This window comes from Euphorbia lathyris, chromosome 6 (genome assembly GCF_963576675.1).
Source record: "Euphorbia lathyris chromosome 6, ddEupLath1.1, whole genome shotgun sequence".
NCBI lineage: Eukaryota > Viridiplantae > Streptophyta > Magnoliopsida > Malpighiales > Euphorbiaceae > Euphorbia > Euphorbia lathyris.
The window spans coordinates 27,622,673-27,650,242 of NC_088915.1; the positions used below are offsets into that span (position 1 = coordinate 27,622,673).

The window sequence follows — 27,570 nt, forward strand, 5'->3', positions numbered from 1 at the left end:
ACAACCTGTCCACGAATCAAAGAAGGAAGTTTTTTTCCGAAATTAAATATTATTTTTGAGATGACCCTTATCTTTTCAGGTTGTGCGCTGATCAAATTATTCAACGATGTATATCGTAAGAAGAGGGACAGGATGTTCTAAGCCACTGTCATGACCGTGAAGCTGGAGGGCACCATAGCGCTAGCAGAACTGCGGCCAAGGTTCTTCAATCAAGTTTTTTCTGGCCAACACTTTTCAAAGATGCCCATCTATTTGTTAGCACTTGCAATGAGTGCCAACAAACAGGCAACATCTCGGCTAGGAATGCTATGCCCCTCAACAATATAGTTGTTTGCGAAATTTTTGATATCTGGGGCATAGATTTTATGGGCCCATTCCCTACATCTTTTGGGAATAAGTATATATTAGTGGCTGTAGATTATGTAAGCAAGTGGGTTTGGATGTCGGACTTTGTGACATCAAGGAAAGTAGAGAGCCGGAAGAGAAAGAATGAGCCAACTGTGTCGGTCTCATCAGATTTTGAACAGGTCAAGCCGCCCAAGGATCTGAACTTCTATAAGAAATGTGCAAAGCTCTTGAGCGAGGACATCCTTGACAGATTAAATGCCCTGTGTGCTCAAAATCAAGCCAACCGTGAGATGATGTTTGCACTCGAGCAAAAATATGAGTCCCATGAGGTATCGATCGACATGATAAAAACCATCTGTATTGATGAGCATGGCAAGGAGAGTCCATTCGGTTTTTCTGTCAAAAGTCTGATAAGGAAAATGCCTGAAACACCTGCTACTGCTAATGCTAATGCTGAAACTTCATCGAAAGGGGAAGGCATTCCTGCCACTGCGGATAGAGAGGTTAACTCCTCTCTCTCCCAACCCGCCTGATCTGTCCACATGGTCGCTGTCCTAGCATTTGGTAACCTCTAACACCCTTACTCTATCCAACTGTGATATGCCTGTGTTGTATGCTTTAAATTGTTTACAATCTGCTGCCATCATTATAACATTGAGGACAATGTTCTGTTTTAATTTGGGGGTGGGGGTTGTGTATCACAATAAATGCAGGCATAACATGATAAAGGCTAAATTCAGTTGTTTAACTAGTGATTTGATGTAGATCAAATATCCCTTGAGAATCTTTGTTGCACATGTCCTTTTATGAATTTTGTGATTTTCGCTTCTTCATTCTAATCTCCTTGTTCAAATCCTTATCTATTCAATTGTTCTATGCTAAAGGGGAATCACTAAACAGACTGTGCGTGTTTTGATGGAATTATTGAGTTTTACATGTTTGTTTGAATTTTGTCTCCCCAAAAATCGGGAAGTTCCAAAAAATTTTAAATTTTTAAATCTTCTTTCGCATTTAGTAACCCTTGTCCTACTGCATTTCCCTAAAAATAGTGAGAACTCGAGCCTGGAAGTGCATCTATAGTATGCATTGATTCTTTTCTGAGAGGGCCAGCGCTCACTATCTTTAGGGAGAATTTGCCTTGGTTTGCCTTGTTGAAATGGAGATTCTTTTTGACAAGCATAGGAAGAAAAAGGCATTAGTTCCCCCTTCCACTACATAAAAAAAAAAACCACCGGTGCTTTGCACTCACATTTTAGGATACCCAACTTGAGCCATAACCTGTTCTTTCTAAATACCATGAAAAATACCCCCGTCCTTTCACTGATATTCCCAAATACCCTGAGTTCTGTCTTGTGCTTCAAAACCAACTGTTTAAATTGAAATTATGTGCTTTTAAAATTACACAACAAAGGCAGTTGTGCAGATAATAAAGATAAGATAGAAAGGAACTTGGGAAGTTTGTGTTTGGATGGAAGGGTCTTTAATGATTGATAAGATTAGGAAGGATAGGTTGTCTTAAGAAAACAGGCTGTTTGAATGTGGAAGTGGATAAATCACTTTGATTGTTGAAAGCTGTATCGGTTAAATAAATTGCATGAAGACAGAATTCATACACTGAAAAAGCTTTCCTCTATCAAACCTGAAACCGAGCCTATCATTACAACCTTTGTCAAGTCCTTTGGACTATGCTTGAAAGAATTTTGACCCTTAGATTCAGGACCAATAGGCAAACTCACACCCTAAGGGTGTGGTGTCTGAGCTGAGGAGTGAAATCGAATTCTTTTTCCTATGGTAAATAAATGCCATGCGAGAATGAGTGAAATATTCCATTCCTTAGCGAGGCATGTCTGCCAAGTTGGTAGCTTCTTGTGAAAGAAGTCTAAATTTTAAGCTTTAAGGAAGTTCTCGAATAAAAGGGCACATTGTTTAAGACAATCTCTAAACTCTTTGATAAAATCATAGCACGCATCTGTAATTTCCTCATTAGGCGAAACTTCTCTGTTTCCCTTTTATTTTTTTCTGTCTCCGACAAATTTCATTCCTAACTCTTTGCTGTTACAGTATTCTTTCTTACAATTTGTGCTTGAGGACAGGGAAAGGTTCAATTTGGGGGTATTTGTTAGGCATGAAATTGACTTAGTTTAACATAGTATTTATATATGATTTTGGGTGTTTTTACGTTATATTGCAAGATAAAGGACTGATTAATGTTTTTTTATAGGTGAGCATTGATAAAAGCCAAACTCGCTGGAAACAGCTTGTTTCGCTACCGCCAAGAAGGAGTGGAGCCTTATTTTGATCCAACGGTTAAAAGTCGGATACTCAATGATGGACATCGACAGATCAGAGGTGGCAGAGGCAGAGGCAGAGCAGCAGGTGGAAAAGTGTTAAGGTGGCATTACTCAAAGAAGCAAGATGACATGAAGTATCGACCCTTGAGTGTTCAAGGGTCAAAAAGGATTCCGGATCATTTCACTTTATTTTTGTTTTAGTATTAGTTGACTTAATTTCTGTAAAGGTACTTGACTTGTACCAATTTTGTCCCTGTCTTTCTCCTTTAAGTAGGCGTAACGAAGGAAAGATAGGAAGCTCGGATAGTTTTAGTTTTCATAGAATAGACAAGTTATTTTAGTAAAAGCTTTAGATTAGAGCTCCAATGGAGTTTCTCGTTGTATCAAGAACAACCGATTACTCACTGCTCGATATGAGTGAGTAATCCATTTTGAATGGGCAAGGCCAGTCCGGGCCAGTAATGTAAGTCTTATTTCGTTTCAATGAATGTGTTGCATTTTGCCAATGTTGTGATTGATGAGGATTTAACTTCTGTGCTTCGGCATTTATGCATGTGATAGATGAATGTTAGGACACTGCTTGCATCTTCACTGATATCTCTATTAATCTCGTAACCTCGAAGCAAAACCTGTTAGATGGTTGTGTCGAAGGTTTCCTTAAATAGAAATGCAGCTTCGATCTTAATGCAAGAAAGAACTTATCTTTAGGACGCTAAAGGTTCTAGTAAATCTCAGGAACTTAAGAACACACGAAAGTTGACTTAAGCGGGCATTAAAGCTGATACTTTGGCTTCGTTGGCATCATAACTAATTCATTGGAATGTTGTAAGACTTAGCACAACCTGTTCGGCAGTGCCAAGCCTGTTCTATCTTTTAATCTGTCTTCTATTTGTCTTATCTTTCATAACTTAGCACACTGTTGTTTTAAACTATCACACTCAACCACTCAATCCTACTAAGAAGATACCTTTACGCACACACTCTGTTCAGCAACGATTTTCTCATATCATTTTGATCTCAATCCCTGTGGATACTATACTTGACTTATCACTTTATTACTTGTATCTAGTACACTTGCTAGAGTCACATCAGAGGACAACAATTACATTGATGTATATGAATTTATGTGTTTTAATTGATAATATTTATTCATGAACTTATATTATTGTTACAGGTTTTAATTAAAATTGTATAGTATTTACAGGTTTTAATTGAATAGATTACTATTTTTTTTGCTCTCCCGACACGTGGGCGTGTGACTATCACACCTCACCATGTGGTGAGGCGTGATAGCCACAAGCCTGACTGCAAGGTGGGGCGTGTGGCTATCACACCTCACCACATGGTGAGGCGTGATAGTCACACGCCCGCGTGTTGGGAGAGAAAAAAATAGCCCATTTCCCATCCCCAACACCTGAAAGGGCATTTTCATCCTTTCACGGGGCTAGGGTGGGAAATGGAGGCTGGGAATAATAACACCCTTTATATATCATACCTATATATTTTTTTTAGAAAATTACAAAACTGTATCAAATGGGAGGTTCGTTTACATATTTAGACCAATTACCCAAACCATTACCTATCTAGACTATATATTTGTGACTTTCTCAAAATGCCCTTCATATATATATAACAACTTAGAAATTTCATACTCTTTTTTCTTTCTCTCTTTGTTTCTCTCTTCTTTCTTAGTTTGCAAACATGGCACTCCGTTTTTAATTATCTACTCATATATACATAAAATCTTTCTTCTTGTAAAGCCTGCGAAGGTAAATACTACTTCGTAGATTATTTTTTCTTTGCAGTTTTAATAAAGTGCGAAGCAAAACCATGTACTGAAGTATTATTTACCTTCGCATGCTTCGCAGTTTGCGATAAATGCGAAGTGGTATATAACATTAAAATCATAACGACAAGATTGCAACAATAATTATAACATTAAAATCATAACATTATCAAAATTTACAACAAGATTGCAACAATAATTTTCCTAAACCCTAAACAATAATCATAACATTGGAGTGCTTCCAAGCTTTACAGAAGCAAGAAAAATCGTCAGTGTCATACATAATTAATGGCTTTTGGGAGGAAGTTCAGAAGTAAAAGGAACTAGAACATCTTAATCACCCCTCACTATGAGTGATGCCTTTGTATTCAAGCTAAACAGATACTTGAATTTGATGTCTTGGTCTTCACCATCTTCATCACATCTCAATCACCCATCACTGTGATTGATGACTTTGTATTCAAGATAAATGGATCACTGTGATTGATGACTTTGTATTCAACCTTCACAAATATTAAGTCATTTTAGGGAAATAATGAAAGAAACGCTTTGCAGAGAGCGAATCTGCGAAGAGAAACACACATGAAAAATGATGATTTGTGCTTCGCAGAAAGCAAATCTGCGAAGTCTGCGAAGAGAAAGACATATGAAAAATGATGATTTGTGCTTCATAGAAAGTGAATATGCGAAGAGAAAAACAAGCTAAAAAATGATGATTTTGCTTCGCAGGCGTCACAAAATGTGAAGCAAAATCATTATGCGAAGCCATTTTCTGGAGAAAATACTACTTCAGAGGATGATTTTGCTTACTTCGCAAAATGTGATGCAAACTCATTTTGCGAAGCCATTTTTTGAAAAAAGAAGAAGATGAAACAGGAGAAATACATTAGATACTTACCTTATTTCTGCCTTTTTGTCATTGAAATCGACAATAAAAATATGATAAACGCAGAAGAACGTCGAATAACAATGCCTTCGATTCGCACAAGAAGAAAGAAACCAAGAGACGAAGAAGAAACATAAAGATGAAGAACCATGCCTTCACAAAAACAGAGAGACGTAGAGGAAGAAGAGACAGGATGATGAAATTTTTTTGGTGATTCGCACAATATAAAAGAATAGGAAGATGAAACGATAGACATAAAAGGGGAGATGAAACGATGAAATGATGAAACCGATAGACAGGAATGAGGAAGATGAAATGTTTGTGGTATTTTGGGAAAATCACAAATATATAGTCTAAATAATAAGTAATGGTTTGGGTAATTGGTCTAAATATATAAATGACCCTCCCATTTAATCCAATTTTATAATTTTCCCTATTTTTTCCCAAAAAATAATCACATAGTTTGTTTCTTCTTCTCTTCTCTAATAAAACGTATTATTAAATCTCCAAATGCGATATTCAGGTAACAATTCCTCATGGAGGAGAGTCTACTCCATCAGGTCCATAATAGAAGTCTTTCTAGAGAATTTTTTTTTGTTCCATAATACATGATATTTCGCTTCAATCTATGCACATTAATTTGCTTTTACCAAATATGCTCTTATTTAAGTTGACTTTTTTTACCTTGGGAATAGATAAAGTTACTAGTGGATGCAATTAATACAAAAGTAACAATTTCTTTTACTTAAAATTAATTGCTTTGCTTAATTAGTATGTATTAACCTTAAAAGACATGTATTATAGACCAAAGAGAATTGGTAACAACCCAAATTATTCTTGAATAAGGAATAAGGAAAAATTAATAGAAATAATGGCAAACCATTATTCCTTCTAAAAGAGATATTTATGCATGATTAATGTGGAATTAATGATAATTAATGCAGGGGTGAATATGAAAATAATGAGGAAAAGGAAGGAGTTTCTAGCATTATGCCACACCACGTGGACCATGGCGAGATACGCCATAACGAGATACGTCCGATGAGAGCGAGTAGTGGAGACCCACCATAGCTCTCAAGGAGAGCGTACATACCCTTGACGGATCTAAGAATACCAAAAGGTGCCTTTATTACCATCCATAAATGGGAATAAATACAATTAAATGGCAATTAATAGCCATTAAAAGGGAATAAAGACTTGACTGTTCGAATACTCCAACTCTGAGGGTTTCAAGGATAAATGAGATTAATGGAGAATTGATAACAATTAAAAATAAATAATGACATGACTGTTCATCTACATCTCCATAACATCCAAATATCATACATGGGGAAAAAGGATAATTAGACAAAGAATGAAGGATCCGCCATCAATACTCTTATGGATAAGGATCCACCAACGGATCTATGGATTCCTCAACACGCCTCAATGAGTCAAACGCCTTGGGAGACCCGCCGTCATACATCGATACGCCCAAGGAACGGCCAAGCCGATTCCCAATAAAGGCAACTAATAACTCATTAATGAGCTAACGGTCATACTTGAATAAGATCAGTAACCGCCATTAATGAGGCATTAATGGAGGCTTTCTAGTTACCAAGAGTTACAACTACATGAGTATAAATAGCTTGCATCCCAAGCTATTGAGGTACACTTACTGATTCTCTACTTTTGTGCTTACAGTTTATTCTCAAAAATATTACTGACTTTGGTATCGAAGTGTCCCCGACCGATCCCAACGGCACCTCACAGGGAAGTGCTCTGATCAAGGATTTTTTCACAAGTTATCAAGAATATAAGTCTTTTTAAAACTTCCCTTTTGTTCCATCAAAACAAAAAAAAAAAAAAACTTTCCTTTTGTATATAGAAAATTACTATTTTTTTTTTGGCATAGAAGAAGCCTGAAAAGTAGCTAAGAAGTCTTTTTGTTTGCTATCTTAAACTTTTCGAGTGTTTTTTTTGGCTCTTTCTCTTTGTGTGAATTACCATGTGAAATTTGACTCCTTTTCCACTCATTTTATTAACTTCTGTTTTTTAAAATTGTGCACAATGCACTTGCATTAAACAAAGAAAAATTATATTAAAGATAAAGAAAAACTTTTAATTCACCCCACCTCAATGTGATTCAAGCCCATCAGTAATTTTCACTTGGTCAGTCACCGATCAAGTGAATTTGGTCAATCATCATTAAATTTAAACTTATTACAATCTTATCGTGGAGATTAAAAGTATCGTAAGGCTTAGATTCATACCTTCTAGATCTAATGGTGATTGAACAAATTCACTTGGTCAGTCACTGACCAAGTGAAAACCATCATCAAACTCATAACCTCTAGAGTCATAAGTAAGCTCTCAACCAACAGATTAAGAGTTTCACCACCATTTTATTCACTTCTTTGATTATGAGGTGAATCCCTTATTTGGAGCTAATTTTTTTATAAAAAAAATTAGCCCATTGAGTTAGGAAAATATTTCTCTATAAAAGATTTTTCCAATCATAATTAAAAAATATATCTTTTTTAAATATAATTACTCATTACGGTGCCATAGACACCGTAATAAGCATCATATTGACAGGAATAGATACCCATATGTAAATCTGGCAAAATGAAAATTTTGCAAACCACGAGATTACGTTTGTAATAAAAATATCACAGATACCTATCTGCAAATCTATAAAACCACATAACATCTATTTATAATTAACTCAAAAAATTATGGTTTAATTTACAATCTAATTACCTAATAAATGATTATGGTTGAATTTGAATGTTATCATTTGTTTTGCTGCTTTAGGAATGTTTGATATGTTTGTTCACGCGTGAAATCTCCTTAAATATAAGTGGATGTTTCCAAAATTTTGTATCCAACAGCACACTTTTAAAAACTTTATATTTAATCCTAGGAAGGGCTTGACCCTCTTATAATAATGAACAATCAAGAAAATAAGCACAACACCAAACCTGAAACAAACAACATCCACTAGATTAGTACACCAAACCTGAAATAAAATATACTAAAAAACAGGGTCTGAAAAAAATTAGAAGGCCACCTGAAAGTCTCCCATGGGTTAACATGAGCGCGGATTGGAAGGCAATTGTCAAGTGTCATAATGCGATTGGCGCATGCGCTGCACGTGCAACCCGTGTTAAGAGGCTACTTTCTGACGTGTGGGAGCCATAGACGGCGCATGTATCTCCTCCTGTAACCTCTTCTGGTCTAGGGTTTTTCGGTCTCCGGTTACATAAGTGAAGTGTGTTTGTCCATACGATCAATAAAAACTAAGGTTTTGAGAGTGAGAGACTCTATGATGAGACTAAAATTCATACTATTCCGAATGAGAATCCCTAAATTGCAAAAACACAGTGTTTCACACGATTCCAGTGCCATTTTTCACAAAAAATATATTCAAAAAACACGTATACATGTCCAATAATCACACATTTAATACATATGTTAATTATAACATGTAAAAACAGCGTATTTCTTCATATTCATATACATATATCAAAACTGACAGAACACGAATGAACCACACTGAGGTTAATTGGGAGAAAACACAATATGTCGACGAACTAAGAGTAGCCGTTGAAACTGAGAGAAGGGACGATGCAGGGAGGAGGAATGACGCTACTTGACTCTTCTTACTAATAAGATGGATTAGGGTTAGAATTATGATTATATAGGTGTGGCTATATATTTATAGCCACCACTTGAGTTTTAACTCTAATTATCATATGGCCTACATCCAGCCCATTTCCATTACCAGTGGATTTATATTTTATCCACATCAAATATTACGAACAATTGAAATCTGATTTTCAAAATTTTTTAATCCAATTACATAAATTAATCAGATTATCAATATTTATTCAACTAATAATTATTATTAAGTATTCAAGTAATAATCATCATTCAATTATATAAATATTATTATCATCAATTATTTTGGTAATAAAAAGGTTAATTGAATATAAAATGTTATATGATGCATAATATTCATTCAAATTAAATTGTTTTTTTCCTAATAATCGAGAGAGTTATGGTTAAAATAGAGGGTGATTAGAAAAGTTAAAGTGAAATTACTCAACTTTAGCCAACTATTAGAATTGTTATCATCAGGGGCGGAGCCAGTCTAGAGTCCGAGGGGTCGGAGTCCGCCCGACCACCGGCTCCACTCTTGAGTACCGGTGGTTCCACTTCTTGTAGCTACTTCTAATATTAGTTTATTTATATTCTATGTAGTACTATTTCAATATTTTAAAGTAGATGAGATGGTTGAAGATGCATGCTCTTAAATAGATTCTTCACTTTCATAATACTTAAATTTATTTTTATTATGTATTTTTCATTACAAACATTAATTTCTTTTATCCAGCCCTAATAGTCTGGACGTTGAAAAATAAAATTAGACTCCAAGTACAAATTCTTGACTCGTTGCTACCTATGATTAGGCCGATTTTGATATACATAGATGGATACATAGTTGCTACTGAACAGGAAAAGTAAGTGAGTAGATCTTGTTGGATATATGTTTTGCTTTTTCCTTTTTTAACACATGCTTTGATTTATAATTTTCAACTCATTTAGACTCTGTTTTTTATCACTAAAAAAAACTGAACTGAATTTAACTGAATGTTACTGAACTTAAATGAACTTAACAATAATGATGATATTAGACTTTAAAATAATTTCAATAATAATATTAGACATTAATAAACTTATAATAATAATAATAATAATAATAATAATATAATAATAATAATGATAATAATAATAATGATAATGGTTCTAATAATAATAATAACAATAAATAAATAAATATATTATTAAAGATAAAATTAAATTGAATATCAAATAAAAAAATCGGCTCGATAAAAGCCTATGAAATTAAATAAAAATGAGTCTAATTTTAACTAAAAATACAAATTTACATACAATTTAAAGCCTATGAAATTAAATATGAATACAAATTTCAATTCAAATACAAATACAAATTTCCATTCAATCACGTCTAGCAGAGAATAAAGTGGGAGCGGAGAATGAAGATAACGATGATGATGAAGTTAACGAAGATGATTAAAAACAATTAAAATATAGTTGGGACGGTTAATTTTTTAAAACATTGTAACGTAAACATATTGATATAATATTTATTTACTTCTAGTAAAATTTGCAAACAAGTTGTACCAAATAATTATAATTATAATAAATAATGATAAATTATAGATAAATAATAATAATTATAATTATAATAAATAATAATAAATTATATATATAATAATTATAATTATAATAAACAATGGTAAATTACTGAATGCTGAAACTGAATGCTAAACTAATTACTACTGAATTGATTGTTACTGAAATTAAGTAATAAAGAACAGGGTTCCTTTTTTTTTTCACAGTACTACACTAGTACCAAAACTCCTCAATGTTATTAATAATATACCTTTAGAAATTACAACTATAATAATAGTAACTTATCCGTTCAGATTTTGGGATTTTATTTAAAGTTTTTTATTCTTTCTTCCTACACGAATGGTTGTGATTTATTTCCTATATTATCATGTTTTTCTTTATGGAAAACATAAGTTTTTTTTTATCTAGCACTGATGGAAGTTTTGTGATTTCAAAATAGATTTAGAAATAAAATGCTATTAAAACTAGGTCAATATATATACTTTTTATTGTTCAACATGTCATGGATATGTGATAACAATCTAGCCACATGATAGTAAGAGAGCCACGTAACGAGAAGAGAACTCTCTTAATAATGTTTGAAATTGGCTCAGATTACCAATTTTAAACCCCTCAATTGTACCATTTGTTGTGTTAACAATTAATATTACTCTTGATAATGGTAGTTTTTTTTACGTTATTCCAATTTTATATGTTAATTAACGACTAAACTAGGTTCGAAAAAATAGAGAATTTTATTGCTAAAATACAGAAGGGCAAAACAAAATGTACAGAGGGATGAAAAGCACAAAAATGAAAGGCAGGACAGGGAAATATATTATAGATATGGATAGAGGAGATTGGGTGGATACAAATTTTAACACTATACCTTTTACTAATCACAACAGAAAGCTTCAAAATTGACCAGCTCGAATGTCCCTATCTAGACGATCTGCATTTAGGGTTCCCGGAAGCTCTCTGAAGTCTTCATTGAAGATTGAATACGCGCTGCATTTAGACAAAAATAGAATATTCAAAAAATGCAGGCAAATTATGCTCATTGCTGAGCTTAATCATATTTCAAGCATTGTTAGAAAAACATGACAGACAATCACTAGTTCATAATCATTCAACACTTTATCAAAACATCATTATGGAAAATCATGATCAGCTGCCAAGATTTCAGAGACAAGAAACAAAACAAAATTAGGAATAATAGCAACGAAATAAATTTATTCCATGCGACAGGCAATGGTTTTTTAATCAGATTAGATCTTCGTTTCAACAATAATGACAATGGACAGAATTCATGTACTAGACTCAATTCCCTGCTTCAACCCTTGAAAGGAGGAAAAAGAATATAAGTAATAAAGAAAATCTCATTTTGATAATGCACTTATGTCTTATCTTATAAAATATAATTTTTCTTCAATGATAAGGTGTGTCAATTTAAATAAGTATTAGCACAGTCAGTTAAAAATAGTATAATACCTGGCATCACCAGCTTGACGCCGTCCAAGATTAAAGAAGATTAGTGAGAATCCTGTAGCCAGTATCTGTGTATGACATGGTAAGAGGAAATTAAGAAACATGGATGTAAGTAATTTTTGACACACAAGTTGTAAGTGATGCAGTAGATAATGCAGCGAAACAATATAACAGATTTGGTCTGCTGAGCATGATAACTAGATAATGTTATGTCTCGTAATTTAAAATACAAATCAACCACAATTATTGCTCGATACATAAATGATAGTTCTTTTATAGGTTGGAGAAATTGAACAAATAAATTTTTAAAGGAAAACAAAAAGAAAAGAAACAAATAACAAAGCAACTTACATATAAAGGTCCAAGGTCCCATCTATGTGCAACAGGTGCCAAAATGAACCACATAATAATAACAATCCATGCCTTTAGACTGAGAGAGAAAAGTGCCACCAAAAGGAAATCTACATTGAATTAAAAGGATTAATTGATAAGCAGATCGTAGTTTTAGAATGTCACAACATATCCACTAAACGCTTACCAGGAAGTTTCAATTTATCATGCAGGAAAGAGTAAAATCTCCTCTTCCACCTACTTGTTGACTGTGGCAGCTGAAACTTATGAGACTCCAAAAACAAAATTGCTTGAGAAGAAATATTCAATATCTATAACACATTTAAAACAAACAGAGATTATTTATTAACTATACCAGTTCATCATCATCAAATTCAAATCCATCCCGCAGATGTTTAGCTGGTGGCTTTGGTTTGACAGCAACAAGGAACACATCTAGAAAATGAAAAAGAAAATTCATAGATTTCAGAACATAAACATTAAACATGTTATATATATATACTGACTGAACAGTAGCCATTTTTTCTTAGTACTGTAACATTTAGCATCATGTGAACTCCCTGAACTCCTTCAGAAGGCTTGTTGGATGCCCATAGGGAGAGCCCTCTCACCCTCCCTATTTGTAACTTTTGAATTAGTTGCACTATAGAATATAAAAGACTTCCAACAAACTATGTTATGCTTGATCTGAATCTGTTCACTTAGAATTGCACAACAGCTTTCTTTGTTTCTCAGAAGAAATACGTTTGAACTTTCAACAAAAAAAATTATGAAATACTGAAAAAGAAACAAAAAGGCAAACTAAAAAACTCTGCAGTTTAAGAGTTACTTCAAGGCTTCCTTTGTTAGAAAGTATTTCCAAAGAATATTAGATGCCAAGGGATTGCATTGTGTAACATGCAATCAAAATGTGTATTGTTTAGCCATCGGAGAGTTAAGAGTAATGTTCCAATATATACATGCTCCTTACAAATAAGGGAAACATAAAAAGAACATTGCTGTATTCCAGTTTTATTTAGAAACTATAGAAAAGGAAATAAACTAATACTCTTTTCAAACGGATAACATAGTTCAAGTAAAAAAAATCCAGTTGGCATATTTATTTAGAACTGTGTTTTGTTCCCATTCCAAGCAAATATATTTCATCCAACAAAGCAATAGACACTACCCTTGTACCACATTCGTGATGAAGTTTGACATTTCCATTCTCCTTCCACATACAGGGCGACTAACATTTGTATTGAACTATCACATGATAGCAGCAGAATTTAACATTGGAAGACTAGATATGGATCCAAATGAACTGCCAAATCCTGCGGAACTACCTTGAAATATGAGGACCTATAACATATGGAAAATCTTGACAAGTGAAATTAATTATCAAACTGATTGATAGTTAACAATTACCAATTCCAATCTTCTAGCTAACTTATTATCTTACTGACTGATTCTTTACAACTAAGTCACACCTGTCTGATTGCTGAAAATAACATTCCCTACCCAATCAGAGAGACATTTTATTCAGTTCTAATCTCATATCTGCCATTCGGATCATAATATGGCAATGACTAAACAAACTTTTGTACCTCAACTCACACAACAAAAGCAAAGGCTTCATATGGATATATTTAGTGTCATTCATGGTTGGACACACAATCATTAGCAAGAAATGCTTGGCAAACTAAAAAGAACACTAGTGGTACTGCTACTTTTTAGACTTGAAACTAAACCTGACTGTTTATGAAAAGCTGAAAATTTTAATTTTCGACAACCAGATTAGTAACCTTGCTTATTTATAGTATATACTAACTTATAATATTAAAGAAAAAGATCTTACTAATTAGAGCATCTCCAATAGAGGTTGCTATAAAAGTTGTCAAAACTTAACACATCATACTAAAATATAATATTTTATTTCCTAGCACATTCATATCACTTTTGGCAACTTTAAAAGTTATGACCCCACAAATCATTACTTTATACATAATTTATTTTAATTATAAATGTTGTCATAAAAATGGACAAATAGTAGACAAAAAAATCATTTTTTTATATTAAAAAAAAAAAAGTTAAGCAACCTTGCCAAAAGGTTGCCAAAAAGTGGCAATGTTGCTTGAAAATTTGAAGCACTTACCATCACTCCAATAGATGCCACTCTTTTAGAGTTGCCAAAGCCATTGCCACATCACCAATCACTCTTTCAAGCACCCTCTATTGGAGATGCTCTTAGCAGTTAATAATATTAAAGTTAGTTCTAATCTAAGTGAAACACATATATGATATAAGTAGTGTTTCAAAAAAGATTCAGTTTAACATTGAAATGATGAAAGTAACTAAACACAATTAAATTTTGTTAGAGTCCAATCTTCTATAAGATTTCAGGAATATGATAAACAGAGAAAATATAGGACAAGCAGGATTCCCTTGGGATTGCAATGGTCATAATATCTATTAAATGATAATATCTTTTCCTTTTAGCTATGTTTTTTCCTAGATCCTCACCTTTATATGCTATTTCTTAATTTAAAGTAGCTCACTACTGCCTCAAGGCAATGAATCCTAATGTGCCTATAATGAACTTAAATTATCCAACTTCACCTAAATAATAGTTTGAGACCGATATGTATATGCTAAATAAAAACGATCCTAATTCACAGAGATGCATATCAGTTTAAACTACATTACAAAATATGGATCCTGATTCACATTAAATTGAAAATGGCAACTATTTCTCTATTGCTTGTACAAGGTCACTTGTAAATTTGTAATTCAAAATATATAAAACATCATCAATTTACTAATGCATGGACTGTGAACTCAATATTTCAGTAAATAAGCTAAAGTTATTATCTTTCCTCTGAATCTCTAAGCCCAAAGATAAAATAATGGGAAAAAAACCAGGCTAATATTGTCACAAAGCAAAAAAATTAGGATATTGAATTGCATATGCAGTAAATTATTTTTGAGAACATAGGATAAATTGACAACATAGATTGATACTAAAAGATGTATACCGCCATTATTAACTTGTAGTTGTATATCATCTTCATCTCTACTATCATGCAATACATTCCCGCGCAAGATAAGCCTCAAATGCTCAATTGGTAGATGTTTATATTCAGCAATCAACTTTCTCAAATCGCGCACCTATTAGGATCCAAAAAATGCAGGATGAAAGTTCATGAAACAAGCATTTTCAATATCTGCAATGAAATTCATAGGAAACTCGATGTCATGATTATTTTTAAACTAAATTTTGTAAAAATTATTTTGAAGAAAATTTCAAGTCTAACAATAAAACCGAACATATATTTTAATTAATTACAATCATTTTTGCATCGGCCTGAATCGACTATGTTTAAATCAAAAGAATTTTTGTAAGCCAAAACCTAACAGCAGCATTCTAAAAGCAACCATATAGAAACACAAATAACAACCACTAATACTCATTAAAAAAATTAAGAAACACAAAGAAAAAACCGTTGTGATTGGTTCATTGCATCAATATTCTCATCATAATAAAAAAAATTAAGAAGCAACTAACCAAATTTCTTAACTTATTAAAAGAGAGAGAGAGTGTGTGTCTCCAAACTCATACCTTGGACCTTATACATGTTCAAAAATAACCTCAAGTATCCAGGTGGAATTTCTTCACTACTTGGAGTCTAAATTTTGCTCAAAGACCGTATAATATATTTATATATCAACATCTATATAGGAACCTTAGGAATTTTCTCAGTGACCAACTTTCTCAATCATAGTCAATGCATATTTATTGCTTGTATTTCCTCAAGCACACATCAAATTGCTTGTGAATCTTTTATATACAAGTTAGAGTTTTAAAAGGAAAAAAAATAAATAAAAGAACTGTACTTTTGTCAGGGAATGGACAGTAAATTGATGGCAAAGCATTAGAATAGTGAAATGGAGTAAATCACTGGAAACTGAAGTTGAAGAAGCAACCATTCAAAACATAGTTATCAAAGGCGTGGATCAGGCGCTAGGGTCCAGGCATATCACCTGAGAAGCAAAAGGCGGACTTTGTTCAAGGGGGGCGCCTAAGCACATCTTTGTGAGCCTAGAACCTTGATGGAGGCGCGCCTAGTTGTAATTTCATAAGCTATATAGTTTTTTCAGGGTTCCAAGTTAAAAAGTGGTTGTTTCAATCTTAAGTATCAACCCTTCCCTATCTACATCATCTATGGTTGAAGAAAGTTTTTCTCATAGAGTAGGAAAAAAAATATCATGACTACCTCTTCAAGTGCTAGGCCTATGCCAAAGGAGAAGGCTAAAGCACCATTTTCTAGTGTTTGAGAAAGAAGTCCTACTTCTTAGAGATGAGGAGGAAGAATAATCTGGCTTTGTAGATGAGTACCTTGAAGATGAAGAGAATGGAGTTGAGAACCTTTAAGAGAATTTGATGTTGGAGATTACGATAGTGGTGGTGGTGACTTTGACAAGTGGTGAATATGGATTATAGAGACTTTGGTCTTGATGAAAAGTAGTTATTAGAATATCAGCAATTAACTTAGGAGTAAGGATTTAGTTGAATATTAGTCTTTAGAGTTAGAATCTATTATTATGAATTATGATTATGGAAAGGTTAATAGTTCATTTGGAATTTATTTCATGCTAGAATTTATAATTAAAATTATGGATAATTGGATATGATTTGGTATTTAACTATATGTTGCCTTTTAGAACCGTTAATCTATAGTTAATTATGATTTTATATATTACTTTTCTTTAGTGAACCTTGCCTCACCGAGGTGCACCTAGGTTGCAGGACCCCCTACCACCTTAATGTGTGTTGCACCTTTAATAACTATGCTTCACTGTTAGACAAACAAAGTGAACAACTATTTCTTCACTTTGACATGGATTTGTTAAATTCTTAATAAAAAAATTGAGGAAACAAATACTAAGAATTGACATCTAGCTATTTTATTGCTCACCCTTATGAACTAAACAAGACCCTAGACTATTAGGTTTACTTAAGAAGCTCATTAGTCCATATCTTTCCAATTTCAAAAGTTCTTTCTTCTCCCTTCTGAGATTCAGTGACTTGATATTCCAAAATCTCTATTAAGTATGTTTATTTTTTGTTTTTTTCTTAGCATTAAGCTTTTTTCCCTTTCAAGCAAAACCACCTTCTTTTACTTGAGCATAGAGGTCACTTGCAAGACTTCTGATTTTGTTAAAAGCAAAAAATTCAAATCATTTCCAACAACTCATCAGTGCTGCAAGACAACTTGCAGAAAACAAAATTAAACAAACAAGATGATAAAATTGTAAGCCACCAAGGGTATAATTGATAGATAATAGTCAGACAAAACTAACAAATGCAACCTTGCTTAACAGATTTGAATTTGATTAGGACACAGAGAGAGAGAGAAAAAACGCCGGATAAAAATACAAATAGCCATAAATAAATCAAAGAAGAAAGGCATACTTTGATCGGAGATGGCACGAGAAGGCGTGATTGAGGAGACGGGCCTATGGTTTTGAGAGTAATCTCAACCAAATTGCTGTCATCGTCTTCTCTTCTTTTCCTTCTTTCAGAGGATACATCATGGTTGTTCTTGTTGAAGCTGCTCAGATTGGTCTCCGCGTCTAAGATCTCTGTCATTACTTGTTCTTTGATTGAATTTCGATTCTCTTCTCCTCAACTTCCTTGTGTCCGCTTTCTGTAACAAGTCTTCCTCAATTTGTAAAACTTCGTCGTTTGGTTTGGTTCGGTTCGGGTGTTGCAAAATCAGAGTCAAATTTGGTATCAACAATGTCAAAATAAGTTTTTCTGTGATATCACTTTACTTGTTTTATTGTATGAAATGAAAGTTGATCCAATATTATTGTTTATTTATATTTTATAAGTATCAAATTTAAGGAAACTGTAAATTTAACTTTCCATGATGTAAATTTAACTCTAATTTCAGATGTAAATTTAACTTTAACTCTAATGTTATAAGTAAAATTAATTTTAATTGTTATAAATTAGAAAAAAATATTTGATTAATATTTAAATATTATACCTCCCAATATGAATGATGTTTAAAATATTTAGTAAATTATTAATAAAAATACAAAAATTATATAATATAATAAAAAATTCAAAATCCATTTATCTCATACTTATTCCTCAAAGCTTATACCTAAAGATTTAATAAGCTCTCTTATAATTTTAATGAAATACTCTCAAATTAATATTATGATTTTATTTCTATCTTATCCTATTTTTATCTTATTCTAATCTTTTGTTATCCATGATTTTGTTTACGTAGACAAAAGTAGACTAGTCTAAGAGTCCTCCATTTTGATGTGGCATTCGCGTCGGCCACATCGTGCAGGTGTGTCCTTAACATGATGGTGTTTCGACGGTACCATGCATGTCACACCCGACTCTAAACTACCTCCATCGGCATCGGGCGTGAAATAGAAAGATCACAACAATGCATGTGAGAGAGTCTTTCCTCTTGTAATTAGTTAAAGAATATAAATGTCATTTATTTATAAACTAGTTAAAATTCACATTTCCTTCTTATGTAGTATGAGAAAATTTAATTTCCTTTTATCTTTTTCAAAACAATTTCAAGTGGTTCACTTTGAGTATCAATTTTTCATTCATCACTTGTTTGTTTTGTTAAAAACACGTAAAAAACATCACCATGCAACTTCTTCATCAAAGCTTTCTTCTAGCTTTTCACACGTTCATCATTATCTTTAACATTTTTTCTCTTTCAATTCTTATCAGAAATCAACTCAACCAAAGATAATACAACACAATAATATAAAAAAGAAACAATACAACACAATAGATAAAAAAAAAAATGATACACTAAATATAAGGGAAAAATTCAAACGAAAAAAAAAAAAGAGGATAGAGATGTGAGTTTCAACTTTTATTTTTATTATGGGTTTGTTTGGGATAATTAAATCATAAAAGTGTTGATTTATAAAATAAATAAATATAAAGACAAAATTAACTCATTTTCTTTTTGACTTTTGACCTTTTTTAATACTTTTAGCCAATTTAGACTGTGTTCGCTAATGGAATCAACCTCAAGATACTTGTTTGCCAACTTTTAAACCATGTAATTTATGTTTTAAAATGGACCAAACCACAATGTTTATTTTTATATTTTTCCTATAATCTTTTTTAGAAAAAATATATATAATTTTTAATAATAAAAAATAAAAATAAATTTATTGACTAATATTAATAGACGAATCGGACTGGTCATGTTATTTTTATAAATCTCAAACTTGTCCCAAAAAATAGGCATGTTTTAATGGACCTGAACTAGACCCGGCAAAGCGACACACGACCCGATGACACGACACGAACACGACATGTTTTTTTAGTGTTAGTGTTTAGGGTTTTATGACACGACACGAAAGTTGACACGACACGAAATGACACGTTAATTTTCGTGTCAACCCGAAAACACGAAACTGACACGAATATTGAAAATTATTGTTATATTCTCTCGTGTTTTTTATATCACTTTATTAATACATATAATAAAATTATAATTATTAATTGCAAATATTGATTTGAATTTCCTAAATTGTTATAAACACATTACATAACCCTCTAACATTATATTATCGAACTTTTCGATAATTATTGTTAACATACTAATCTAAAAATGATATAAAATGTTTAAAAACAGTATCATATCTTCTTATATTTTTAAGAGTTATTATTAATATATATGCATAACAAAATTACATGTAACCCGAAAACACGACACGAAATCGACACTAATCCGAACAGGTTAACACGACTTTGACATGAAAGTTTTTGGATTGGGTTTGGGTTTACTCTTTTTTGACACGAACCCGAAATGACACGACACAAACACGACTCGAATACGATAATTGCGAGGTCTAACCTGAACCACGTTATAGGAAGGAATTAAAAAAAATTGTGAAAAAAATTATGAGAATGGATGAAGTTAATTAACTGAACATCGATTGGGTTTAAATTATTTTCCCATAAAAAAAAATGAGTTTTAAGATGAAATTAGACGTATATTCCATAATTTGATTTATTGGGATAAAAAGGAGAGAGAGAGAAAATAGTAAAAGAGGTCCGGTCTTGTTATAGTGATGAAATTAGGATGAGGCATTTGCTGCCCACCATTCGTCCTAGATTATATCTTACCAGCTCTCATCTCCCCCAACCCAACAATTAACAATCAATGGCACTCAGAATCTGGGCTTCTTCCACAGCCAATGCACTCAGAATCTCTGTTGCCTCCAAACCTCACCTCTCTCCTTCCAGATGCTTCTCTTCTGGTACTCATTTAATCATCTCTTTCTTTAATACATCTCTTCTCTTTATTCTACTTGGTAATAGAAAAGTAGTATTCTTTTGCAGTTCTTGATGGTCTCAAATATGCATCTTCACATGAATGGGTGAAGCATGAAGGCTCTGTGGCTACAGTTGGTATCACTGACCATGCTCAGGTAGGTCTATTTTTCTCTGGCTTTCATTCATTGCTATGCTATTTGCTACTACTGTAGTATAGATAAGATAAAAGTTAGTATATTGCAGGGGCATCTGGGAGAGGTAGTGTTTGTGGATTTGCCAGAAGTAGGAGTTGGAGTGAGTCAAGGGAAGAGCTTTGGTGCTGTGGAAAGTGTCAAAGCAACAAGTGATATTAATTCTCCCATTTCTGGTGAGGTTGTCGAGATTAACTCCAGCCTTACTGAAACTCCAGGAGCCGTCAGTGTTTTTCTTCCTCCTTCCTATCAAATTTCTGTTATATATTTATTTTATTTTTTTGTCTAACTTTGAGTCTGAAATTTCAGATCAATTCCAGTCCGTATGAAGAAGGGTGGATGATCAAGGTGAAGCCAAGCAATCCATCTGAATTAGAATCCTTACTAGGTCCTAAGGAATACACCAAACTCTGCGAGGAAGAAGATGCTCATTAGAATGTTGTTATATTTTACCTAACTTGTTTTGTCAAATTATTAATTACAAATCTCCATTTTCATTTCCTTGCTTATTCAGATCAGTTCTTTGAATGCTACTTCTGTCAATTTCAATTCCCTAAAGAAATGCTTTTGGTCTTGACTCTTTACACTCAAAGGCAGAGCCAGCCCAGAGTCCGAGAGGCTGGAGCCTCCGGCCACCGGCTCCACCCTTGAATTGTAGTCCTATAATATTGATTTATATTTAATGTATGTAGTATTATTTCAATATTTTAGATTGGTTGAATTGGTTTAAAATACGTGCTTCCAAACGAGAGGTTTTGGGTTCAAATTCAACTAATCTCGTTTTACTTTATAAAGTTTTTATTTATTTGAAAATGTTGGGCACTTTTATTTTTTTAACTGACACACTAAAACAACAAAGTTTTAGTGTGCTAAAACAAAGCGTGCGGCTAAAAGAAAAAATCTTAACCCTAACTAACAAAATTATTCCCAACCACAAGTCTGAAATTAACCCCCAAGTATTGATTCCTGGCCCGATACTGTTTACACTAGAAAAAAAGTTGTTCAGTTTCACATATCAAATTTATGCATTGATTTGATATTCTGTCTCAGCCACATTTATGTACCACTTTCTTCCTACTAATATTCACTGTCTCCAAATCTAAGGAAACATGTATAAATAAATAAAAAAGTCTCTTTTAGCATTGGAATCACCCAACAAATATGTGAGAAACAATCATGTAATGTAATCAAGGTTCTCTGGTTCATCAGTAATAATTCTAATGGTTCGCATCTTTTAATCATAAACAGTAGATGAATAGATTTGAAGCGGAGGAACAAATTATACTAGAACAAATTGGAGAATTTCCACAGGGCACTGCCACAGCTATGCAACTATATTTCAACAGGAACTGAACACTAAAACCAAAATTCTTCATCCTGTTCTTCACTGAAATAGAAGAAAATAAAAAGAATTGAAAGCCAGGACAATACTGAAGCAATGGAACAAAAAATAAAAATGACAGCAACAAAGGTTCCCAAGCAGCTAACTTGAACATGAAAATGAAAATTTCCTTTATCAAATCCTACAATTTAAACATTTATGGAAAGCACATCACGTGATAACATTTTAGGATATATTGAGCTTAAACAAGATGCTTTCTTTAAGCAAAACTAAAAGAAATAATGATTATTTAATTATAACCCCCAAAATCTGAGATGCAAGTGCTTGACCATGTTTTACCACAAAGTAATGAACTAAAGAGAGAACATGTAAGTTAAAACGTGTGCAGCAGAACCACAAAATTGTATACAATAAGGACGGACTGAAGCGCCTAAAGAGAGTATAAGTAATGATATGTAAATAAAGATATTACAGCTAGTAGCCTCATGTTGATGCTCTATAAATGATGTCTAAGGTTATGATATTGTCTTTGTAAGGGAAGCAATATTCAAGACATACCAGCTAGTGCTTCAAGTATCCCCGATCAAAAGGTTGTTCTGGCTCTGATTTCATGGAATATAAAATTAAATACTGATAGCTTTAGCGACTCAGTCGCCAGAAGAGTGTCTCGATGACCAAATGACATAACATTTACCAGCAGACTTTTTTCACAATCAAACCGGTGGCTGCAAACCCCTAAGTTTCATCATACGATAATACTTTGGTGGAACAATAGCACCAGCCTTTGCACACAGACTGACTACTGCAGGTGCATGACCATAAAATGCCCTTCCTTTATCCAAGAGAACCGGCGGATCATGAGGTCGTTGATGCCAAACAATCTTTTGGGGCACCAAATCATTTACTACTGCACTCTGCCAAAAGTGTGATCCGCACAAACTCTCTTGTTTAAATATACAATGAAGGTGAAGCCTGTTTCTAAACGGCCAAACATTAATTTCTGAGCAGTACTTGCAAACTTTTCCTGGACAAACCAACAATAACTTTTTCACACCTAACCTCAGTGCCTCCCATGCCGTCAAAGTTCCACTGGCTACAAAGTTGAGATCCTCAGGTGACAACTTCGTTTCATTATTAACACATAGGACACCATCTAAACTTTTAATATCTGGGTACAAAATCTCCATGCTAAAATCAACAGCCATCTTGCATAACTCAACAACTGCAGGAAAATGGTCAAAATCACACCTTTGGTCATGTTCGATAACCTTGTTGGACTTATTATTCAGGTGAATTGTCTCGACTGGAACAAGTATATCATTTAAACTAGCAGGAACCCACTGGTGATATTGATCCTTAGGAGCACGGGGATCCATAAAACGCCCACATGTCCGAATTAAATGACCTTCCTCACCAATATATACTTCTGAACAGAACCTGAAAATTCATATTTGTTTAAAGAAAATAAGGAATAGGTATTCTTTTTATGTGAAGAAAAATGGCACCTAGGTCCATAGACAAAGAGCACACAATCTTGTTTTTGATATTCAGACAAACTTTCACAATTCATGTCAGTTTTGAGTTACTTTTAATAAAAGATTTTATAAGCATCAAACATTCAGCACCTTACTTGCATGAAACTGTGGGAATAGCTTGGAGAAGAGTAGATACGCCTTGAATCAGAAACATTCTGACCTTAAGGACCTCTTTTGCTATGGGAACCATATCCTCAACAAAACGTTTCTTGTGTCCATTGTCTATCCTATCCATTATCATGAGCTTTAGCTTTTTCCAGTCCGTCCCAGAACTATAGAATCTAAAGTGCATACAGTAGCCTCTGTAATCTCTTGCAAAATTTAGCCACATATTCTTGCTCATAACCACTAGAAACCTGTCTTGACAACATCAACAGTTGGTCAACATAAGACTAACAAACATGTAAAAATATCTATCAAAGGTGACTTCTAAGATTAAGTCTCCTTTGACCAAAAGCAAGTTAAATCAACTAGAATGAAAACCCACAAAAGAATCAACCCACGCGTGCAAGAACACGGAAATTTTTATCATTGCGAACTTACAGCTAACAAGAGATGATATATTAAGTAATATGCAGCACGAATGGATGGACAATAACCTCATTCTTTCCATTACACAAGACTTTGAATTGGACAAAAAAAAAATTAAAAAAAAGGATTGGGCTTGTGCAATCCAGATGAGCAAGTTTCTGGGGTTCTTTTTCACTTTTGTTCCAGGACTAGAAGTTCTTGATACTGGTGAGGTATAGAGGACTTTCAATTTGTTAGAGGAAATAATATAGGTATTCACATTGTAAACATAAACTAAATTTTCACAACTCTATGATTAACAGTATGAATATCTGCATACAAGACCATCAGTTTTCACTAGACTAAAATCTGCAACCTAAAAATCAATTGTTTGATTGTAATCAAACTATTCAATTGCAAGGAAGTAAAATGTAAAGCGAAAAGAAAATTAACTACACGAATTTTTAGGAAGCAAAATTGGAAATGGTAACTAAAATGCACAACCAACAACAACAATAGGAGAAAAAAAAGCGAATGGGTGTTGTGTAGTTCAGAGGGTAATTTAAAAAACCACATAGAAATTCATAACTACAGCTATTAATAAGCAAAGAAATATGGTTAATTACTTGAGTAATGAAAAATCCTTGAAAACGAGGAGATTATAGGAGATAAGAACTTGCTCATCGAAGGTTCATGATGTCGAAGTAGAGACTTCAACCGTTGTTCCGTTGGTACCCCCGCCGGCGTGATTCGTATGGTCATAAGCCGGAAAGAATAGACTGTAGCTGAGCCTAAGAATATAAGTCTGGCGGACTCTGAAGAATCTGGCCAAACCATCCTCGAGTCCTTCTGCAACTGCATATGAGCAGAAAACGATTAGGAATCACGATTGAATCTTTCGTAAAACGACGTAGTTAAGCCTTCCCAATTAATTCGTTTCACATGTATTTCCAAAAAAAAAATTACTATCTTTTACGGAAAAATATGCAAAGACAATATATCACATTTATAAAGTTAATACTAGTAAATAGCAATGTTATCAGAACCGGACCGGATATCAAACCGGATTTATAACTAGATAGATTACGGGTCATTTGATCAGATCAGATGGTTTGGAATGGTCGAACCAGATGATGTATATAATTAATTTAAAATCTATTTTTATTTTTTTTAAACAAAGAACAACTTTTATTAACTTAAATCAGAAGATAACACATCAATAATAAACGGTGGTGGACAGGCCCACTCACCACGAACAGAACTAGAAGTAAGAGCTTTAGCTAGGCTATGGGCTGCTAAATTCGCTGATCGTTTAATAAAACAGATCGAACAGGAGTTCAAATCTCGCAACAAATCACAACACTCACGTATCACATCAGCTAAATAAGATAATTGACTTTTTTGGAGCTGAATAGCCCGTACCACCATCAGGCAGTCGGACTGAACTTCAACATGGCTTAAGTTATAATTCTTGATCCATGATAGCGCTTCGCAGATTGCCATTGCCTCAGTCAAAGGTGGATCCATTATCTTAGCAAGGTAACCCATGCTTGCCGTAAAGAATCGCCCCAAATAGTCGCGTAAAAGGAAACCAAAAGAGCAGAAATTATTTAACCCATTTACCCCTGCATCGACGTTACAGATGTAGCAGTCTGCAACCAGTTTCTTCCATTTACACAAAGCACCTGTGTATTGATTTTGTTGATCTGGGTGATGTCTTTGCGCTGCCTCCCAAGCCGTCAGTTCAGCAGTGGCGGTCTGAAATATTTCCTCAGGCGTTCGAATTTTATCATTCCAAACTTTTTCGTTTCGTGCCCTCCATAGTTTCCAGCAGATCATCGCAATAAGGTTACAATCCATCGTCACATCACCAAGGATATTTGTAAACCAATGGATAAAATTCGTGATTAGATCCAACTGATTGTCTTTGAACAATAATTTCCATACCTGAGCAGCTCGAGGACACCCTATGAACACGTGAAACTCGTTTTCCCTGAAAGCTCCACACACCGGATAGCAGTTAGGTAGTGAGCTATGACGAATTGCAAGATTATTCAAAGTTGGCAGACAGTTGGTAAAAATTCGCCATAAATAGTTCTTGACTTTCGGGGTAACCTTCAAATTCCATATCAGCTTCCAATTTATTCCGTTCGGATTTATTTGATTCGACAGTGTCAGTCCCCTTTCCCGAAAATATCTACTCCTAACTGTATAAGCACCAGATTTATCAGATGGCCATAACCAACCATCTTCAACACGCGTACGCCTGGTCAGTATGGAATAAATGAGTTTGGCATCACGTGGGCAAAACGAGCTGTTAATAACCTCATACTTCTAATTTCCTAGATCATCCATAAGGTCTTTGACAAGTCATGAGGGCAAAGTCGTTACAGCCGTGCTTATTGCGAAAGGGTTCTGATCGTCCGGTAGCCAAGGGCTGTTCCAAATGGAAATGGATTCTCCATTGCCAATTTTCCTCCTCAATCCGTCGATCAAGATCCCTCGACCCGCAATGATGCTGCGCCACACGAAGGAAGGGTTGTGCCCCAGGGTAGCCTGTAAAAAATCAACATTAGGAAAATACCTTGCTTTTAGAGTTCTTGCTATCAGAGAATCCGGATTCGTTACAAGGCACCAACTTTGTTTTGCTAGAAGAGTGAGATTAAATTTATGGATGTCCCGGAAGCCCAATCATCCGTTAGTTTTCGGCCAACAAAGTTTATCCCATGCTTTCTAGTGGATTCCATTTGATGTTGAGGAGGATGAATTCCACCAGAACCTATTTAGCATATTGTTAATATCATTATAGAACTCCATAGGCATGAGGAATATGCTCATGACATAAGTTGGAATAGATTGCAACACAGCTTTGATGAGGATTTCCTTCCCCGCACGGGATAAATATTTCTCCTTCCAATTATTGATCCGCTTCCAAATTCTATCTTTTAAGAAACTGAATGCTTGCATCTTACTTCTTCCAACAACAATCGGTGCCCCCAAATAGAATCCCATATCATCAACTTCAGCAACCCTAAGTTCGTTGCATGCATATGACCGATCTTCTATTGACGAATTGCTGCTAAAAAATACCGAAGAATTTTGGAAATTCACGCACTGACCTGAAGCTTGTTCATAGCACGGTAGCACCTTAAACAGTCTTGAACCACCCTTGCCTCTCTCTTATTGGCTCAAAAAAACAGATAACTGTCATCTGCAAAGAATAAGTGAGAGATTTTTGGGTCATTTCTAGCTACCTGAGCACCATGAATTAAACCAGCCTGTTCCTTAGCTGATAATAATGCAGATAATCCTTCAGCACAAATTAAGAATAAGAAAGGAGATAA

At 33.8% G+C, this 27,570-nt stretch overlaps 3 protein-coding genes across 7 annotated transcripts; 1 reads left to right on the forward strand and 2 right to left on the reverse strand.

The window, feature by feature from the left end:
• Window positions 1–11,228: 11,228 nt before the first annotated feature.
• On the reverse strand, window positions 11,229–18,094 carry LOC136233307 (uncharacterized). Of its 4 annotated transcripts, none has more exons than XM_066022933.1 (7): window positions 17,784–18,094; window positions 15,346–15,478; window positions 12,687–12,766; window positions 12,519–12,579; window positions 12,332–12,441; window positions 11,984–12,048; window positions 11,229–11,500 (listed from the first exon to the last, which is right to left on the reverse strand). In XM_066022933.1, the coding sequence occupies exons 1-7, from the start codon at window positions 17,958–17,960 to the stop codon at window positions 11,407–11,409; spliced, it is 720 nt and encodes a 239-aa protein (XP_065879005.1). In that variant the 5' UTR covers window positions 17,961–18,094; the 3' UTR covers window positions 11,229–11,406. The 4 variants fall into 4 exon arrangements, with proteins under 4 accessions (XP_065879005.1, XP_065879004.1, XP_065879002.1 ...); XM_066022932.1 differs by having other exon boundaries at window positions 12,519–12,588; XM_066022930.1 differs by having other exon boundaries at window positions 12,519–12,603; window positions 17,784–18,093.
• Window positions 18,095–20,450: 2,356 nt separating this feature from the next.
• Window positions 20,451–21,346, forward strand: LOC136232034 (glycine cleavage system H protein, mitochondrial-like). The gene is made up of 4 exons (XM_066021071.1): window positions 20,451–20,632; window positions 20,715–20,803; window positions 20,892–21,062; window positions 21,149–21,346. The coding sequence occupies exons 1-4, from the start codon at window positions 20,536–20,538 to the stop codon at window positions 21,272–21,274; spliced, it is 483 nt and encodes a 160-aa protein (XP_065877143.1). The 5' UTR covers window positions 20,451–20,535; the 3' UTR covers window positions 21,275–21,346.
• A 611-nt stretch (window positions 21,347–21,957) lies between these two features.
• Window positions 21,958–25,085, reverse strand: LOC136232030 (APO protein 4, mitochondrial-like). 2 transcript variants are annotated; one of them, XR_010690248.1, is made up of 4 exons: window positions 24,853–25,085; window positions 23,812–24,072; window positions 22,740–23,618; window positions 21,958–22,226 (listed from the first exon to the last, which is right to left on the reverse strand). XR_010690248.1 is itself a non-coding variant. In XM_066021068.1 (3 exons), the coding sequence occupies exons 2-3, from the start codon at window positions 24,057–24,059 to the stop codon at window positions 22,895–22,897; spliced, it is 972 nt and encodes a 323-aa protein (XP_065877140.1). In that variant the 5' UTR covers window positions 24,060–24,072; window positions 24,853–25,085; the 3' UTR covers window positions 22,551–22,894. The 2 variants fall into 2 exon arrangements, 1 of the variants encoding a protein (XP_065877140.1); XM_066021068.1 differs by lacking the exon at window positions 21,958–22,226 and having other exon boundaries at window positions 22,551–23,618.
• Between the last annotated feature and the right edge of the window lie 2,485 nt (window positions 25,086–27,570).

Bases quoted from the DNA above. Each gene is read 5' to 3' on its own strand.
- LOC136232030 (XM_066021068.1), bottom strand. From the start codon at position 24,059: ATGAGCAAGAATATGTGGCTAAATTTTGCAAGAGATTACAGAGGCTAC. The intron at 23,619-23,811 runs GTAAGGTGCTGA...ATGAATTTTCAG, and splicing joins ATTCCCACAGTTTCATGCAA to GTTCTGTTCAGAAGTATATA.
- LOC136232034 (XM_066021071.1), top strand. From the start codon at position 20,536: ATGGCACTCAGAATCTGGGCTTCTTCCACAGCCAATGCACTCAGAATC. The intron at 20,633-20,714 runs GTACTCATTTAA...ATTCTTTTGCAG, and splicing joins TTCCAGATGCTTCTCTTCTG to TTCTTGATGGTCTCAAATAT. The intron at 20,804-20,891 runs GTAGGTCTATTT...AGTATATTGCAG, and splicing joins GTATCACTGACCATGCTCAG to GGGCATCTGGGAGAGGTAGT.
- LOC136233307 (XM_066022930.1), bottom strand. From the start codon at position 17,960: ATGACAGAGATCTTAGACGCGGAGACCAATCTGAGCAGCTTCAACAAG. The intron at 12,767-15,345 runs GTATACATCTTT...TTCATTTTCTAG, and splicing joins ACTACAAGTTAATAATGGCG to ATGTGTTCCTTGTTGCTGTC. The intron at 12,604-12,686 runs GTATAGTTAATA...TTGTTTTTGGAG, and splicing joins AATTTGATGATGATGAACTG to TCTCATAAGTTTCAGCTGCC.